The sequence below is a fragment of the Ascaphus truei genome, chromosome 9 (genome assembly GCF_040206685.1).
Source record: "Ascaphus truei isolate aAscTru1 chromosome 9, aAscTru1.hap1, whole genome shotgun sequence".
NCBI lineage: Eukaryota > Metazoa > Chordata > Amphibia > Anura > Ascaphidae > Ascaphus > Ascaphus truei.
The window spans coordinates 978,061-994,358 of record NC_134491.1 but is presented as its reverse complement, the minus strand read 5'-3'; the positions used below and the strand labels follow the sequence as shown (position 1 = coordinate 994,358).

Below are 16,298 nucleotides of genomic sequence, written 5' to 3'. Positions count from 1 at the left end.
ACTGCTCCCTTGTAGCTATTAATTCAAGCTCCCCCATTTTATCTGTCAGGCTTCTTGCATTAGCAAGCATGCATTTCAGTTTTTTTTCAGCCTGTACTATTATCTTATCTGCTTCTTCCTTTCTGAGCCCACTTGGTTTAGTCTTTAGAAGTTTTCTAGTATTATCTCTATTTACTATGGGTATCTCACTGCTTGTCAAACTTGCACTTGCCCCCATTCTACCTCCATACCACCTTGTATCCTCTTCTATTCCATTTAGTTAATTATCTGTTTCATTCCCCTCCCCCCTCCATCCTAGTTTAAAATCTCCAACCTTTTTAGCATTCTCCCCCCTAGCACAGAAGATCCCTCTTCATTGAGGTGCAATCCGTCCCTAGAATATAGATGGCACCTCTCAGAAAAGGAGTCCCAGTGCTCTTAAAACCCAAACCACTCCTTCCTACACCACTTTCTTAGCCATGCATTAACCTCCCTGATCTCTGACTGTCTCCCTGCGGTAGTGCATGGCACTGGTAGTATTTCAGAAAATACTACCTTGGAGGTCCTTGCCTTAAGCTTTTGGCCTAGATCCCTGTAATCATTTTTTAGGACCCTCCATCTTTCTCTAACTTTGTCATTGGTGCCAACATGTACCAAGACCGCCGGGTCAATCCCAGCCCCCCCCCAACAATCTGTCTACCCGATCCGCAATGTGCCGAGCCCGAGCACCCGGGAGACAACAAACTGTTCGGTTCATGCGGTCCCGGCAACAGATTGCCCTATCTACCTTCCTAATAATGGAGTCCCCTACCACCACAATCTTTCTTTGCATCTGAGCATCCTGAGTCCCCACTGTGCTGGAGGAACTATTCCCCTGGCTGCTAGAGGAATTAGTCTCCCCCAGCCTTGCCATTTCTGCCCCGACATTCCCAATATCTTCACTCAACATGACAAATCTATTGGGATGTGTCAGCTCAGAAACGACCTGCCTCTCCCTATTGCCCCTGCTTCCCCTTCTGTCACCCAGCTACCTACCTGCTCCTCACTAAAAGCTACACAAGTAATCAGTGAATCATGTGAGCACACGGTGATCGCTGTGCATAAGGCGACTTTCTTTTCTGCACCCACCGAGCGCCCGGAGAGCCTGGGACTTCAGCATTAAAAAAATATAGTAAAGGCATCCAAGCCATGTAAAACATACCCGTCACCACTGTGCTTCCCTGTCCAATATGATGAGCAGCAAGCTAACACACAGAAAGTGATGCAGTAACTTCCGCCCCCCCCCCCCCCACCCACCTCTTGAATGGAGGTCTATGTACAGTATTGTTAACGGTTTTATGTTTCAAAAGGGAGACCCTAAATCGGGACTTCACATCACTGCTCCCATGTACTCCAGTTGCTTTCTGTTCCTGCACTTTTCTCTGACATTTACAGGCTTGACCTTTGGAGTATGTGTTGATCGGTTATAACCAGTCCTTAACATTACGTATGTGCTTATTCTGTGGAAACCCCAAGAGTCCAATGGAATCCTCAGAATTTAAGGCATGTACACTATCATTTTATAAATATTTTGTAAAATGGGAAATCGGTTTAAAAGACCACCCGTATCCCCATGACCATGTTTAGTTTCTGGTTTCCACGTCCCACCCTCTCGGTATATATTGCATCCCTCTGCTGACCATGAATGTTTATGGTACAAGTGTGTGTCTGGTACCTGTGCGGTGACTCACTGCTCTTAGGCAGGACACAGCTGTAGCGAGGCATGCCGCTCATATCCCTTTTTCCTCTCCCAAATAGTGTGAAATCCCTTCTCCCTTCTGCTTCAGCTGAATTATCAGCATGTTTCTATGCTGCTGTGCAGTGGTGGCTGTACCTTAACCCTTTCACTGCCAGGGGGCTCTTACAATACATTACGACACACACACTCGCTTTTTCAACTTAATCTTACACTTTACTATCCAGCCTCTGAGAAATATTGATGAGAAATATTTCCGGCGAGGCCTCTTACATATGTCCGACACTTTGGATTTTCCAGCAAGGTCTTATGCAGTGCAGCTCTCCTCCAAAATCCAGAAGGAGCAGGATCAACCCAGAAAAGAAATACTGGGGTGAAAATTGCTCAAAACAAGAAGTCCTCACCGGAGGTTTTGAGCAATTTTCACCCCAGTATTTATTATCTATTCACTATTGTTTTTACTCCACTTTACTCGCGTATATTGATCAGTGTGGGAGCACCGTCAAATTCTTTTGGTGTGTGGTATCTCTTATGCAGTGCAGCTCATATCACTGCTCTTTGGAATAATTGCAGCATTCGTACCTCATTCAGTTATGATCCCATTGCTATATTTGTAATGAAATACTTTTTATGTTATATACCAGGGAAAAAGCAGACATTAAGTTGGGGAAGGCGATACTACTCTGTTGGGGACATGATTGATTGGATATGTTGATAAGTGGAACTGCAGCATTTTTAATGGTGCAGGCGCCTGCAGGGTGCATTGATGCAATATATTCAGTGTAATTTGTGTGTTGAGTAGTGAGGAGCTGATTCTTTTTGGCAGAGAGAAATTAACGCAGTTGCAACAATGCCGGGTCCTGTCACTTTAATGCAGTGCAGTTATAAGATCTCAATGATATGGCACTGGAAGGACATTGAGCTAATGGCACAACCTTGGAAGAGGGCAATTGAGTTACCACCTGTGGGAATGCCACTGCTTTTTAATTTACAAACCTTCCATGAAGCAGGAATACAGCAAAGACCTAGAAACATTTATCCATATATTTAACAGAATCTGACCCTCCTGAAATCAGGCACAGTACCCATACTTTTTAATATCTTAGGTGGCCGCAGGTGATGGTCATTTGGGAATTGGCAGTTTATACGCTTGAAGCTGGGCAGCAAAGTACAAATCTGAGTATTAGCTTGCAGTCCCTTTATCTCTGTCTCCCGCACCAGTAATTTGATTATAAGCTCTTCAGGGCAAGGGTTTGTGTCTGCAATATTCTGTGTTATAAGAACACAAACACCAAAAATGATTTACTTCTGCATTTATATGGTGCCAGCATATTTATCAGTGGAGTACGATGGGGGCTTAAAGACATATTAACAATAAAATGACATTAGCGCGCACATGATTCAGGAGGTTCTTGCTCCATGAAGCTTACAACCTGAACGGCAGTGTGGTAACAAGGTGTCGGTGAGAAAGTATAGGAGGAGAAAGACCCGTGGGACTGATTGTCGTCAACCTAGGAGCGGGACATGGTTTCCTTTGATAAGATATGTGGGGTAGGGATGGGAGATGTAAGGTAAAGGAAGGGGATATTTTGACCCAGTCCTTGATTTCTGGTCCTAAACACAGTGCACAATATCCTGCATTTCTGGGGGCTCTGCAATGTGTCCTGGCAGGACTATGATGGAGAGGAACGTTGGCAGTGTTGCAGCTGCTGCTCCGGTGTGTGAGTAGGAATGCATTTCTCAGCCCACTCTTAACTCACTGTCGCCTGCTAAACTCTTCTCTTTCACGTCATAATCTGTTGCTGTGGAAACCCTAGCGATGTCAGAAAGCTTGGATGACCTCAGCTGAGGATAAAGGTGTGTGTGTGTGTGTGTGTGTGTGTGTGTGTGTGTGTGTGTGTGTGTGTGTGTGTGTGTGTGTGTGTGTGTGTGTGTGTGTGTGTGTGTGTGTGTGTGTGTGTGTGTGTGTGTGTGTGTGTGTGTGTGTGTGTGTTCTAAATGTGGGCTATCCCCAGCCTCCTGCTGAAGGGCAGTGAGAAGCGGCCTGAGATTGTGCTAGACACACATAAAAGCAGAGTCCATGTCATTTGATCTGCATTATTCAAATGATTGTGAGGACATCACTGTGACTCCCTGTTCCTTCCCAGGACATGCTCAAAGTATCAGTTCACCTTTCCTGGTGAAATATTAACTCTTTTGCTGGCAGAGGTCTGTGTTAACCTGTGTTAAGCCTTTTATAGGAACCTGCTGCAGCACATTAATTGTCTGTGACTAATATGAAGTTCTTTCCTGTAAAAGACTCCTTGCCATATTATAAAGTTTGTTTGTCCTTTGACAGAACCTCTAAGCCAAGGGTGGGCAAATTCAGTCCTCAAGGGCCACCAACAGGTCAGGTTTTCAGGATATCCCTGCTTCAGCACAGGAGGTGCAATCTTTGACTGGGATATCCTGAAACCCTGACCTATTGTTGGCACTTGAAGACTGGAGTTGCCCACCCCTGCTCTAAGCTATAATGGGTTCTTAATGTTACATCTTCCATTCACTGCTTCCAAAGAATCCTCCATGCGACTGTCTGTATCAGAGAGGCTGTTCCTCCTGCAAGAACATGAGGAGATGGGCGTGGATAGTTCTGCTTTTGCATGCCTTTTTATTTTAGTCAGTCAAGAAAGGGTACATAAAGCAAAAATGGTTTAATGGTTGGAGAACAGGCTATTAAACCTTGTTATTTTACGAACGCTTCGTTCAAACGGTGCTGCACGTTACAAGTTTTATCAGAAAGCGCTACCTGGAAGAAGACTTTCTGTTTTTAAAGTTTATCAAAGAATAAACTTTGCATCATTTTAGGGAGAGGAACACTTACTGGCACTGAGAGTTTGAAGGGGAGCCTGGTTAAATTCCCGGTGTCAGCTCCTTGTGACCGTGGGCAAGTCACTTTATCTCCCTGTGTCTCGGGCACCAAAAACATAGATTGTAAGCTCCACGGGGCAGGGATTATGTCTGCAAAATGTCTCTGTAGAGCGCTACGTAAAACTAGCAGCGATATACAAGAACATGCTTAAAAAAAAAAACTCTTATCGTGCTTCTCTTACCCCCCCCCCCCCCTCCCTCCGGTAACACAGCTGTTAACAGTACACATTCACCAATATTCAGTGTGTTCAGTACTTTAATATATAGAATATTAAACTACTTCCCACTCACATTTACCCATTAATGGCCCTTCTCGCGGCAGCATTTCTCACCCCTCTGGCAGAGGAGATTGGGCATATTTTGTTTGGCTTGGACTCTGAACATGTAAGGGGGGAAAATGCAGCGCCCAGAGCTTGTTTCAGACTACCTGCTCACCTTTTCCAGCTCAAAAGAGCTCCACTACTTAACGGTACCAAGAGGTACATAAACTGACTAGAGAGACACTCTGCTTCTCACACAATAGAAACACTTCAGAAAGGCCCTACCTTGTGCACTGCATCCTAAGCCATGTTGTGTGAATGTGAACATGGTCACCCCCCCCTATAATCGGCATTGCTGCCGTCCTCCGTTCAGCCTCTAGCAATGCGTGAGCTGATATTTTGAAAGCTTTTTCTCTGTTATTTTGCTTCTGGATTCTTTTCACTGATTTCTAGAGAATTATTCTGCTATTCAGCTTGCGTGTACTGACTGATCCGTGGGGTTGATTTGAAGTGCTGGTTGTTTAAAGTGTGTGCAGTTAGAACCAGAAGGAAAGGGAAGTACTGGGTATACTAGCAGGGGTGGCTGTTTTTGTGGAGTGTGCAGTGGGTTAATTTATTTTTAAAGTGTGCTGTAATTTGAAGCCTGTAACTTTTTTCCCCTTTTCTCCTGCCTGAGGCAGTGGGTGTGGTTGGTTAATTGGCTGGCCTAACACACCTGCAGTGGGTGGGGTTAGTTAATTGATAACCTAACACCTGGTGGGTGTCCCTATTTAAACAGAGGCTTCTAACGAATCCTGAGCTTGCGTGTACTGACTGATCCGTTTGGTTGATTTGAAGTGCTGGTTGTTTAAAGTGTGTGCAATTAGAACCAGATGCAGTTTGAATAAGGAAGCGGTTAAACAGGGTATAGTATATTGAAGTACAGTTTACTGTTAGTTGCTAGAATGACCATGATTGAAAATGCCACTCAATGCACATCTTGCCACATGTATGTGCACTTGGAGCAGCTGTTCCAAGGAGCATACGCTGTGAGAGGTGTGAGCGGGTGGTCTCTTTAGAATCAGAGATTGCTGATCTGAAGAGGCAACTTGCAATATTGAGGGACATTGGCAATCTTGAAAGGGAATTAGAGCTCACTGAGCAGGCCCTTGCTTCGATTAGTGGTGCAGATGGTGGGGGCTGGGATTGACCCGGCGGTCTTGGTACACGTTGGCACCAATGACAAAGTTAGAGAAAGATGGAGGGTCCTAAAAATGATTACAGAGATCTAGGCCAAAAGCCTAAGGCAAGGACCTCCAAGGTAGTATTTCCTGAAATACTATCAGTGCCATGCGCTAGCGCAGGGAGACAGAATGAGATCAGGGAGGTTAATGCATGGCTAAGAAAGTGGTGCAGGAAGAAGGGTTTGGGTTTTAAGAGCACTGGGACTCCTTTTCTGAGAGGTGCCATCTATATTCTAGGAACGGATTGCACCTCAATGGAGAGGGATCTTCTGTGCTAGGGGGGGGAATGCTAAAAAGGTTGGAGGAGATTTTAAACTAGGATGGAGGAGGGAGGGGAATGAAACAGATAATGAACTAAATGGAATAGATGAGGATACAAGGTGGTATGGAGGTAGAATGGGGGCAAGTGCGAGTTTGACAAGCTGTGAGACACCCATGGTAAATACAGATAACACTAGAAAACTTCTAAAGACTAACCCAAGTGGGTGCAGAAAGGAAGGAGCAGATAAGATGGTACAGGCTGAAAAAAACCCTGAAATGCATGCTCGCTAATGCAAGAAGCCTGACAGATAAAATGGGGGAGCTTGAATTAATAGCTGCAATGGAGCAGTATGATATCATAGGCATTACTGAAACATGGTGGGATGAAACTCATGACTGGACAGTTAATTTAGAGGGTTATTCCCTTTTTCGGAAGGATCGAACAAATAGAAGGGGAGGTGGAGTATGTTTATATGTTAAACCAGATCTAAAACCTATTATAACGGATGATGTTTATGAAGGGAATGATGAAAATGTAGAGACTTTGTGGATAGAAATTAGCAGTGGAGGTAAAAGTATTAAGAAAATGTTTGTGGGAATATGCTATAAACCACCAAATATCTGTGAGATTCAGGAAGCTAAAATACTTTTGCAAATGGAAAAGGCATCAAAACTGGATCATGTTTGCATAATGGGGGATTTTAATTATCTAGGCATAGACTGGGGCAATGAGAGTAGCATTACAACAAAAGGAAACAGGTTTTTGGGGGTGCTTAAAGACAATTATATGACCCAAATTATTGAGGAACCAACCAGGAGAGGGGCAATACTGGATTTGGTCATATCAAACAATGTAGCAGTAATAACAAATATTCAAGTCCTGGAACATTTGGGTAACAGTGATCATAACATGATCTCATTTGAAATAAATGATCAAAAAATAGATTTCTTGGGTTCAACAAAGACCTTAAACTTTAGAAAGGCAGATTTTCATAAACGGAGGTCTATTCTAGTAGTAATACAATGGGATGATGTTTTTGCAGGGTAAAATGTAGAAGATAAATGGGCAGTCTTTAAAACATTGTTAGAAAGCACACCTATCAGTGTATACCCTTGGGTAATAAGTATAAAAGAAATAAGTCAAAACCAATGTGGCTAAAAAAATAGGTAGGGGAGGAAATGGACAAGTAGAGGAAGGCGTTTAGATTCTTTAAGTCAGAAGGGACAGAGACATCGTATCAGAATTATAAGGAATGTAACAAAAATTGCAAAAGGGCAATCAAATTAGCAAAAATGGATAATGAAAAAAGGATTGCAATAGAAAGTAAGGTCAACCCTAAAAAGTACTTTAAGTACCTTAATAACAAAAAATGAGAAAAGAAAATATAGGACCCTTTCCGTGTGAGATGGGTAGGCAGATTATTGGAGATAAGGGAAAAGCTGAGATATTAAACAGATTCTTTGCCTCTGAGTTTACCAGAGAAGAATCAAGTTCAATAGTAGGGCCGCAGGAGGAAGCCACAACCTCCATATTAATGAACAATTGGTTAACTGAGGAAGAAGTTCATAAGCGACTTGAAAAAATTAAAGTAAATAAGGCACCTGGCCCCGATGGCATACATCCAAGAGTTCTCAACGAGTTAAGCTCAGTAATAGCAAAACCATTATATTTAATATTCATGGACTCCATTTCCACAGGCTCAGTACCACAAGATTGGCGTAAAGCAGATGTGGTGCCTATATTTAAAAAGGGAGCTAGATCACAACCGGGAAATTACAGACCTGTAAGCCTGACTTCAATAGTAGGGAAACTACTTGAAGGTTTAATACGGGATAATATTCAGGAACACCTAATGGAAAACAAAATTATTAGTGATAGTCAGCATGGATTTATGAAGGATAGATCTTGCCAAACTAACCTTATTTGTTTCTTTGAGGAGGTAAGTAGGTATTTAGACCAGGGTAATGCAGTTGATGTGGTCTACTTAGATTTTGCAAAGGCTTTTGATACGGTTTCACACAAGAGGTTGGTGTACAAAATAAAGAAAATTGGACTCAGTAATAATATATGCACCTGGATTGAAAACTGGTTAAAGGACAGACAACAGAGGAAACTTTTTCAGGTTGGGCTAAAGTCGTGAGTGGAGTACCTCAGGGATCGGTACTGGGACCCCTGCTTTTTAACTTGTTTATTAATGACCTTGAGGTTGGGATCGAGAGCAAAGTCTCCATCTTTGCTGATACTAAATTGTGTAAGGTAATAGAATCAGAGCAGGATGTAATTTCTCTTCAGAAGGACTTGGAGAGACTGGAAACCTGGGCAGGTAAATGACAGATGAGGTTTAATACAGATAAATGTAAGGTTATGCATTTGGGATGCAAGAATAAAAAGGCGACTTACAAATTAAATGGAGATATATTGGGGGAATCCTTAATGGAGAAGGATTTAGGAGTGCTTGTATACTGCAGGCTTGGCAGTAGTGCCCAATGTCATGCAGTAGCTGCAAAGGCAAACAAGATCTTATCTTGCATCAAACGGGCAATGGCTGGAAGGGAAGTAAACATAATTATGCCCCTTTACAAAGCACTAGTAAAACCACACCTTGAATATGGAGTACAATTTTGGGCACCAATCCTAAGAAAAGACATTATGGAACTGGAGAGAGTGCAGAGGAGAGCCACCAAATTAATAAAGGGGATGGACAATCTAACTTATGAGGAGAGGCTAGCTAAATTAGATTTATTTACATTAGAAAAGAGGCGTCTAAGAGGGGTTTATGATAACTATATACAAATATATTCGGGGACAATACAAGGAGCTTTCAAAAGAACTGTTCATCCCACGAGCAGTACAAAGGACTCGGGGCCATCCCTTTGGGTTGGAGGAAAGGAAATTTCACCAGCAACAAAGGAAAGGGTTCTTTACAGTAAGGGCAGTTAAAATGTGGCATTCATTACCCATGGAGACTGTGATGGCAGATACAATAGATTAGTTAAAAAAAAAAGGTTGGACATCTTTTTAGATGGGAAAGGTATACAGGGATATACCAAATAAGTATACATGGGAAGGATGTTGATCCAGGGATTAATCCGATTGCCAATACTTGGAGTCAGGAAGGAATTCATTTTTCCCCTTAATGGGGTTTTTTGTTTGCCTTCCTCTGGATCAATGAGTAAGTATAGATATAGGATAAAGTATCTGTTGTCTAAATTTAGCATAGGTTGAACTTGATGGACCTATGTCTTTTTTCAACCTCATCTACTATGTAACTACTACAACCTGCTTGTACACTGCTTCACCGCAAACATTTTGGAGAAAAGGCATCACCAACAGATGAGATGCCCCATATCACATTTTGTGGGCTGCAATGACTTTAAATAATGAGCGTAGTATTTTTAACCCTCTCTTTGGGACACCACAGGCAGAAAGGTTGGGGCAAGTCTCCTTCATCAAAGTGTGTTTTACATCAATAAAATATAGTCCATTGCATTTATAAGATCACATATGCCCCTGTGTCCTATCCAGACGTCATTTAAAACCCTTGGTATGCGTCTTGCTGCTGCCCGGTTAGCGCAGTGCGAACACCCCGTTCTCCAGACACAGGGAGCCACTTCCTGGCAGATACAATTGGGAGCCCCAACTTGCCCGGTGGCCCCGGGCGGTGAGCGCTCTGGCGGAGAGGAGGCTAAGAATACCAGGTGTTGAAAGGAGCTGCAGTGTGTCCGCTGAGGCATCCCCCAAGTCAGATATGGGGTAATTCTGTCGCAAGTTAAGTATCATTGCTTTTGTCCTCCAGTTTATAGGGCAGCATAAAGTGTGTGTGTGTGTGTGTGTGTGTGTGTGTGTGTGTGTGTGTGTGTGTGTGTGTGTGTGTGTGTGTGTGTGTGTGTGTGTGTGTGTGTGTGTGTGTACACTTTCACCCTTTGCTGCCAGACGAGCCTATTACACAGTGGGATAGATGCAAGGAAACTCTGTGTAGGACACCTGGGGAAGGTCATGTTCACGGTGTTGCACCTTTAAAAAAAAGAGTTACAATAATTTTAACATATAATAATTCTATTGTAATACATTAATAATTCTGTAATAGGTTTCTTGTATAAGGTGCTGCTGCAGTTTAGAGTGTTTGAAGACAACGCTCCAGAAATCACGGCACCAAACCGAAGTGGCACTAGGATTTGGCCAGGATACGCCCACTTCAAAGGCCAGGCCTTTAATTAAACACTAAGCTGCTCCCCCTCCCTTCAGACTATCATGTACCTTAGTAAAAGAGCTCCCATTGGCTAGTCTTTTAGGAGTTAATTCTCCCGCTCAGACATTGGTTCCGGGCACTTGAATAAAAGCCATTTAAATGCTATCGGTAATCCCTCTTCTGATAGCTTTTAACTGGATTATAAAGGCTGTTGGTGCTTCAGAAACAGGCCACACCTCACAGCTGGCGTGCACCTGCTGTTTAAGAAAGTTTTACTAATCACAAATATACCTTTTTGAGACCTAACCTCTCCGTCCTCCACTCCTTCTGGCGACACGGATATAATTTATGTTCGTTAAAAATGGCCAGCGTTTTCTAAAAAGCTTCCTTGTCTTGCCTGAAATCCCTGGAGCATCTAACAGTTCAATACGACTATTCCCTTCGAACTAGCCCCAACACAAGCCGGCTACATGTAATGTCTTTGAATATTCCACAATATTATTTAGTTGGGGTTTTGAGCCTAAATGAGTAAAGATAATGCATCAAACATCCCAAATGTACAGGGTTACATGGGCGAAGACTTCTCCCGGGTATTCTGCTTCGTAGGGGTTTCAGCTTTTCGTGTGTGTCACATTCCTATACTCGCACACGTCATCTCACAGCTCTGTAAGCCTGTTACTATAACTACTCCAGGTGGCAATGTAAAGTGCTAGAGCGAGATACTAATTGATTGCTGTTCACACTCCTCGTTAATTAGGTGGTTTACTCTTATGTCACCTCTGCATGCTCGTTAACCGCTTCACTGCCAGGGGTAGATCCACAGAGTAGCAGTGCAGTGCCTTGGGTTGTCCATTCATTTATCTTCTTGCGAGGGTTTGGTAGCAGCTGTGATTTCCTGCGTCCGCCCAGCGCTGCAGTTTTAAACATGTCTCGTGCTGCCGACGTGTTCTTCCTCTTTTCTCTGGCAGATTGTTGGCTGTTCCGTTGTCCTCAAACCACAGCGGTGCAACACATTGCACGGGATAGAGGACCAGCTTTAAATTTTGTTTGAGGAAGATCTTTCAAACCTCAACTTGTGGGCAATGTGTACCAAGTGGTGCTATTCCATAGGACCCCTTCCGGCCCAGGAAAACACACCATGGTCCGTTTATCTTATATTGTTTAACCCTCACAGTGACTTAATACGTACCCTGAATGGCATAAGGCCGAGGTTCTCAATGTCGGGTCCTCAAGACCCCCCTCAACAGGTCAGGTTTTAAGGATATACCTGCTTCAGCACTCTTGGCTCAGACTGCACCACCTGTGCTGAAGCAGGGATATCCTGAAAACCTGACTTTGTTGATGGCCCTTGAGGACTGGAGTTGGCCTCCTCTGTTCTACATCATAGAGAAGGCGTCAGTGCACAGTGTGTGCTGTAAGTATTCAGGACTATGTTTTTAAAACCTTTGGCTGGCAGGCAGCCGAGGGGTTACATGTGAGGAGTCCTGTTGCAGCCCTGCTCCTTCCTCCGTGAGTGTCCCCAGCATGTGAACCTGCCAGTCCGCACTGTGTTGCAGTAAAAGAATGAGGCATTTCTGCGCTCTCCATTACTCCCCAATGTCACATGCTCCCCAGGGTCCAATTATTTCAACGTACTCTCACCCCGTGAAAAATGCTTCGCTTTCTGCTTCCTGAATCTGTGCCAACGTTTGCTTCGCTGTCCCAACCCTGCACCTCCCGTACGGCAGGTGTGGACAACTCCAGTTCTCAAGGGCCACCAACAGGTGATGTTTTCAGGATATCCCTGCTTCAGCACAAGTGGCCCAATCAGTGGCTCATTTGAAGACTGATTGAGGCACCTGTGCTGAAGCAGGGACATCCTGTAAACTGACCTGTTGGTGACAATTGAGGACTTAAGTTGGCCACTCCTGCCATACGGGATCCACGGACATTGCTGCAACTGAAGCAAGTACCCACTTTTAACTCTTGTATTAGGGTTGAGTGACCAGTACATTCGAATAGTTAGGGACACGTAAAATTTAGCTCTGCTTTAGCATCTCTCAAAGTCAAATTAAAAAGTAGCCGTACTTTGCGTAAAGGCAGCCATGCACATGTATAAACAAGGGAGCCGTGCTTAAGGACCTGTTTGTTATTACTGATGTCACTTGGTTTTTCTTCTAAGCAAAGCAGAAGGTTCTGTTTTGAAAAAAACACAAACAGACAGAGTGGTACTTTATTTTCTTGTCCATCCAGTGCAGCCTTTTCTGTTGGTATGGGAGGTAGGGACATGCAGAGACATTCCTGTTGTCTCCCAACTAGCGTTTAAAGCTGCAGACCAAGCAATATTCTACGTGTGTTTTTTTTAAATAAATCAGTTCTGCACTATAAAAAAAAATACTACAAATATTTTCTCAAACTGAATGACATTTTTTTAGTATTCTAATGTAACAAGCATTTTTGTTTCTTTAGCAACAATTTACAAAGTCACATCCCCTTCCTCTTCTGAAACAGACTCTGGCACACCCCTTTTGAGCCCTGCCCTCTCTAGCAGTGCACCAATTGTAGCTAGTGACTGCCTGGTCACATGATCTTCCCCACAGAACTTTGCATCTTTAGTCCTCTTCTGCTGCACTGACAGCCATTTAGTGAACCCCCGAGCCAAATCTTCACCGATAGATCAGCAATTTAGCTAATTACTTATCATTGTGTGGATTGTATTGATGCACATATTAAAGGGGGGGAGAGGAATTAAAAAAACAATTTAAAAAAAGTTTGGACTGCAGATTTAAAATAGTTTCTGATTGTCTCTTGCAGTCTGACCACCAATAAATTGCCCATTTCTCAATGCTTCACATATTGTTTTATTTTCTATTTCTTTACGGCAGAGGGGTTTACATCGCATTGAAGGGGTTAATCTTGTCTGCATCTTATGCTTTTGATGTCCTCATTCTAGATCAGTGCTCATCAACTAGCAATGCGTATGAGTTGGAGGGCCACGAGTGTTGGAAATGTAATTTAAGATATATTTGCGAAGACAAAACCTTTTTCTTGCGTGTGTGCGCATGCCATGCTTGGGAGTGACTTTCAGTATAGAAATTGCTTCAGTTGATCTCATTGTAGTTACGGGCACAGTCAAAGGGCCACTCGACGACCCTTCAGGGGCAGCATTTGATCCACGGCCTGCGAATTGAAGATCCCTGTCCAGATGTTTCTGTGAGACTTCTGCATGTTGTATGCAAATCCACCTATACACCATTTCCACCATTCATCCTTCTCTGTTAACTTGACAAAACCAGCAGTGTTACAAAAACTGTTGGATTGTAGGAGCTGTTGCTGGATAGTGGAGACCTATAGAGGCTGACAATTTACCCATTAACTCCTATACCACAAGAGGGGCCAAGAAATGATTACTTAGCAGGCAATGCTCCTCTGAAGGGATGCCTAATACAGCTGAATGCAGTGGAGGAGTTATGGGGCTCTGAACTATTTAACCAGGAATCTGTGTTCACTTAATTCACCATCTGTGATGCGAGGAAATGCTGGGAGTGATCCCCAGCGGATCAGCAACCTCATCCAGAGAGAGTAAAATCCTCCCTGTGACATCTGTTCTGAAGGAGAAGTTCATTTGGACAGGAAATAGTTGCATGATGATCTACATGAGACTGTTCCAGAAACACTGTCGTATTTCCTTAGCTCTCTGACCATACAGCCTAGACCCCTCTGGCATTAGAAGGGTTAAACTCGCCCGCTCCTTTTAGCTATAGATGTGATCTGGGTTATAGGCCCCGTTCGCCTACATTTTATTTTTAAATGTGTATTTGCTTTTAGTATAGGTCAAAAATAACTTCTACTAAAACTCCTGTCGAAGACTGAGCCACCTGTGCTGAAGCAGGGATATCCCTATAGTAAAACCTGACCTGTTGGGGGGGGGGGGGGGGAAGAGAGGGTGTCTTGAGGGCTGGAGTTAAGCACCACTCACCTAACTGACCATGGAAAAAGTTAATTCAAGGAAGGGTCAGTCCTGTCTAGTGACCCCAGCTCCCATCCCGTAATGATAAATAAGATTTTGAAGTTTAGTCTTATTTGACACAATATAAATTGCTAAAATCGTTGCTTTACTCGGCCCACTGAATTCCGCGTCACCTGATGCATCTCTTTGACCAATGTTGGCTCTGTGATTCCAAAGCACAAAGAAAAAAACAATTTGACCTGCTCATTTGAGGACTGACATAGTTTGAACACTGAGATCAGATAAAGATTGATGAGGTGTTTTCAGCGGAAATTGAAAAGAAAATAAATCTCTTTTGGTCTCCGCCAACTCTACAAAAATGTGTATATATATATTTTTTTTTAAGTTTCCTCATTTTAGGGAATGGATTTACTTATTGAAGCAAATTCAAAACTACAGAATTAAATATTTAAGCTGTTATCAGTCAGTGTCAGAACCCCCATCCCATAGCTGCATCGTTGGCCGGACTTACTGTGCCTGGTGGCAAGTCGGCTCAGCCTGCATGTGACCATAATTGCCTTGCTATAGGCAGACTGTTATTTCACACTCCGCATTACACAGTCTGCTCCCATGAATTCACTTCAGTGTTAGGGAGGACTGAAATGTTTATTTCTCTGAATCCATGGGTTAGCCACGTTCTGTTATTTTACCATGACATCCAAAGAGATAACAAAGTGATTTTTCCTTTTGTTGCCATTGACTTCACCCTGTAATGGCTTTATAACAGCCCACGGTGCTCTCTGCCACTAACATGGTCTTTCTTTCCCCTTCACGCAGGTCTAAGCACTGAAGGTCTGTACCGTGTCAGTGGAAATAAGACGGACCAAGATAACATTCAGAAGCAGTTTGATCAAGGTAAGTGGCCCTTATGTGGTGTGCGGCCTCTGTTAACACTTTACTCCATGAGAGGCCAGCAACGCATGTCAAGGCACTGAAAGAAATTATGGTTTGTTGTAATTTTCTATACATCAGGAGTATACATTGCAAATGTATTCAATGATTACTTTGTGGGATGTGCTACTAACTTATTAGCGAAACGCAACCCATACCACAAATGTGAACCTCATTCTGAGAGTACCCCCATAGCCCCACCCTCTCCCAACACTGCCCACAATTTTCAATTTCTCCCAGTATCTGAAGAGATTACACAAGGGCTCCTCAAATTAAAACTAAGCAGCCAATATGGACCTGACCTACTGCAATCTAAGTTCCTAAGACTTGGTGCCCCAGCCATTGCCAAACCAATTGCTTCCATAGTCAACTCTATTCTGTCTGCAGGTCATATCCCTAAGACCTGGAAAACTACCAGAGCAGTCCCAATCTTCAAAAGGGGGGACAAAAACACTGTCTGAAACTACAGGCCATCTCTCTTCTCCCAATAGTATCCAAAGTCATGGAAAAATGTGTTCACTCCCAACTAAACGATTACTATACCAAGACAAATTTCCCTAGCCAATTCCAATCTGGCTTTCGCCCCAAACACTCCACGGTAACTACCCTGCTAGATGTTTGCAATGAAATCCAGTGTGGAATGAAACTGGGACAACTCACTGGTGCAATACTCCTAGATTTTGCAAAGGCTTTTGATACTGTTTATCATGTTATCTTGCTTAACAAACTACTGTGCTCTGGAATAGGGAAGCATGCTTTAAACTGGTTTCATTCCTACCTATCAGGTAGATCCCAATATATGTCTATCTTGGGCTCTAACTCCAACCCCTTGGGTATCACCTGTGGTGTCCCGCAATGCTCTGT

General features: G+C 43.3%; 1 protein-coding gene across 2 annotated transcripts in view; it reads left to right on the top strand.

Annotated features, from left to right (window-relative positions):
• The window catches only part of ARHGAP5 (Rho GTPase activating protein 5), a 72,216-nt gene extending 56,663 nt beyond the window's left edge, over window positions 1-15,553 (top strand). For both annotated transcript variants that reach the window (XM_075613163.1, XM_075613164.1), the window contains exon 6: window positions 15,321-15,553. In XM_075613163.1, coding sequence (XP_075469278.1) covers window positions 15,321-15,478 — 158 coding nt within the window. In that variant the 3' untranslated portion in view covers window positions 15,479-15,553. The remainder of the gene's footprint in view (window positions 1-15,320) is intronic.
• Window positions 15,554-16,298: the final 745 nt, after the last annotated feature.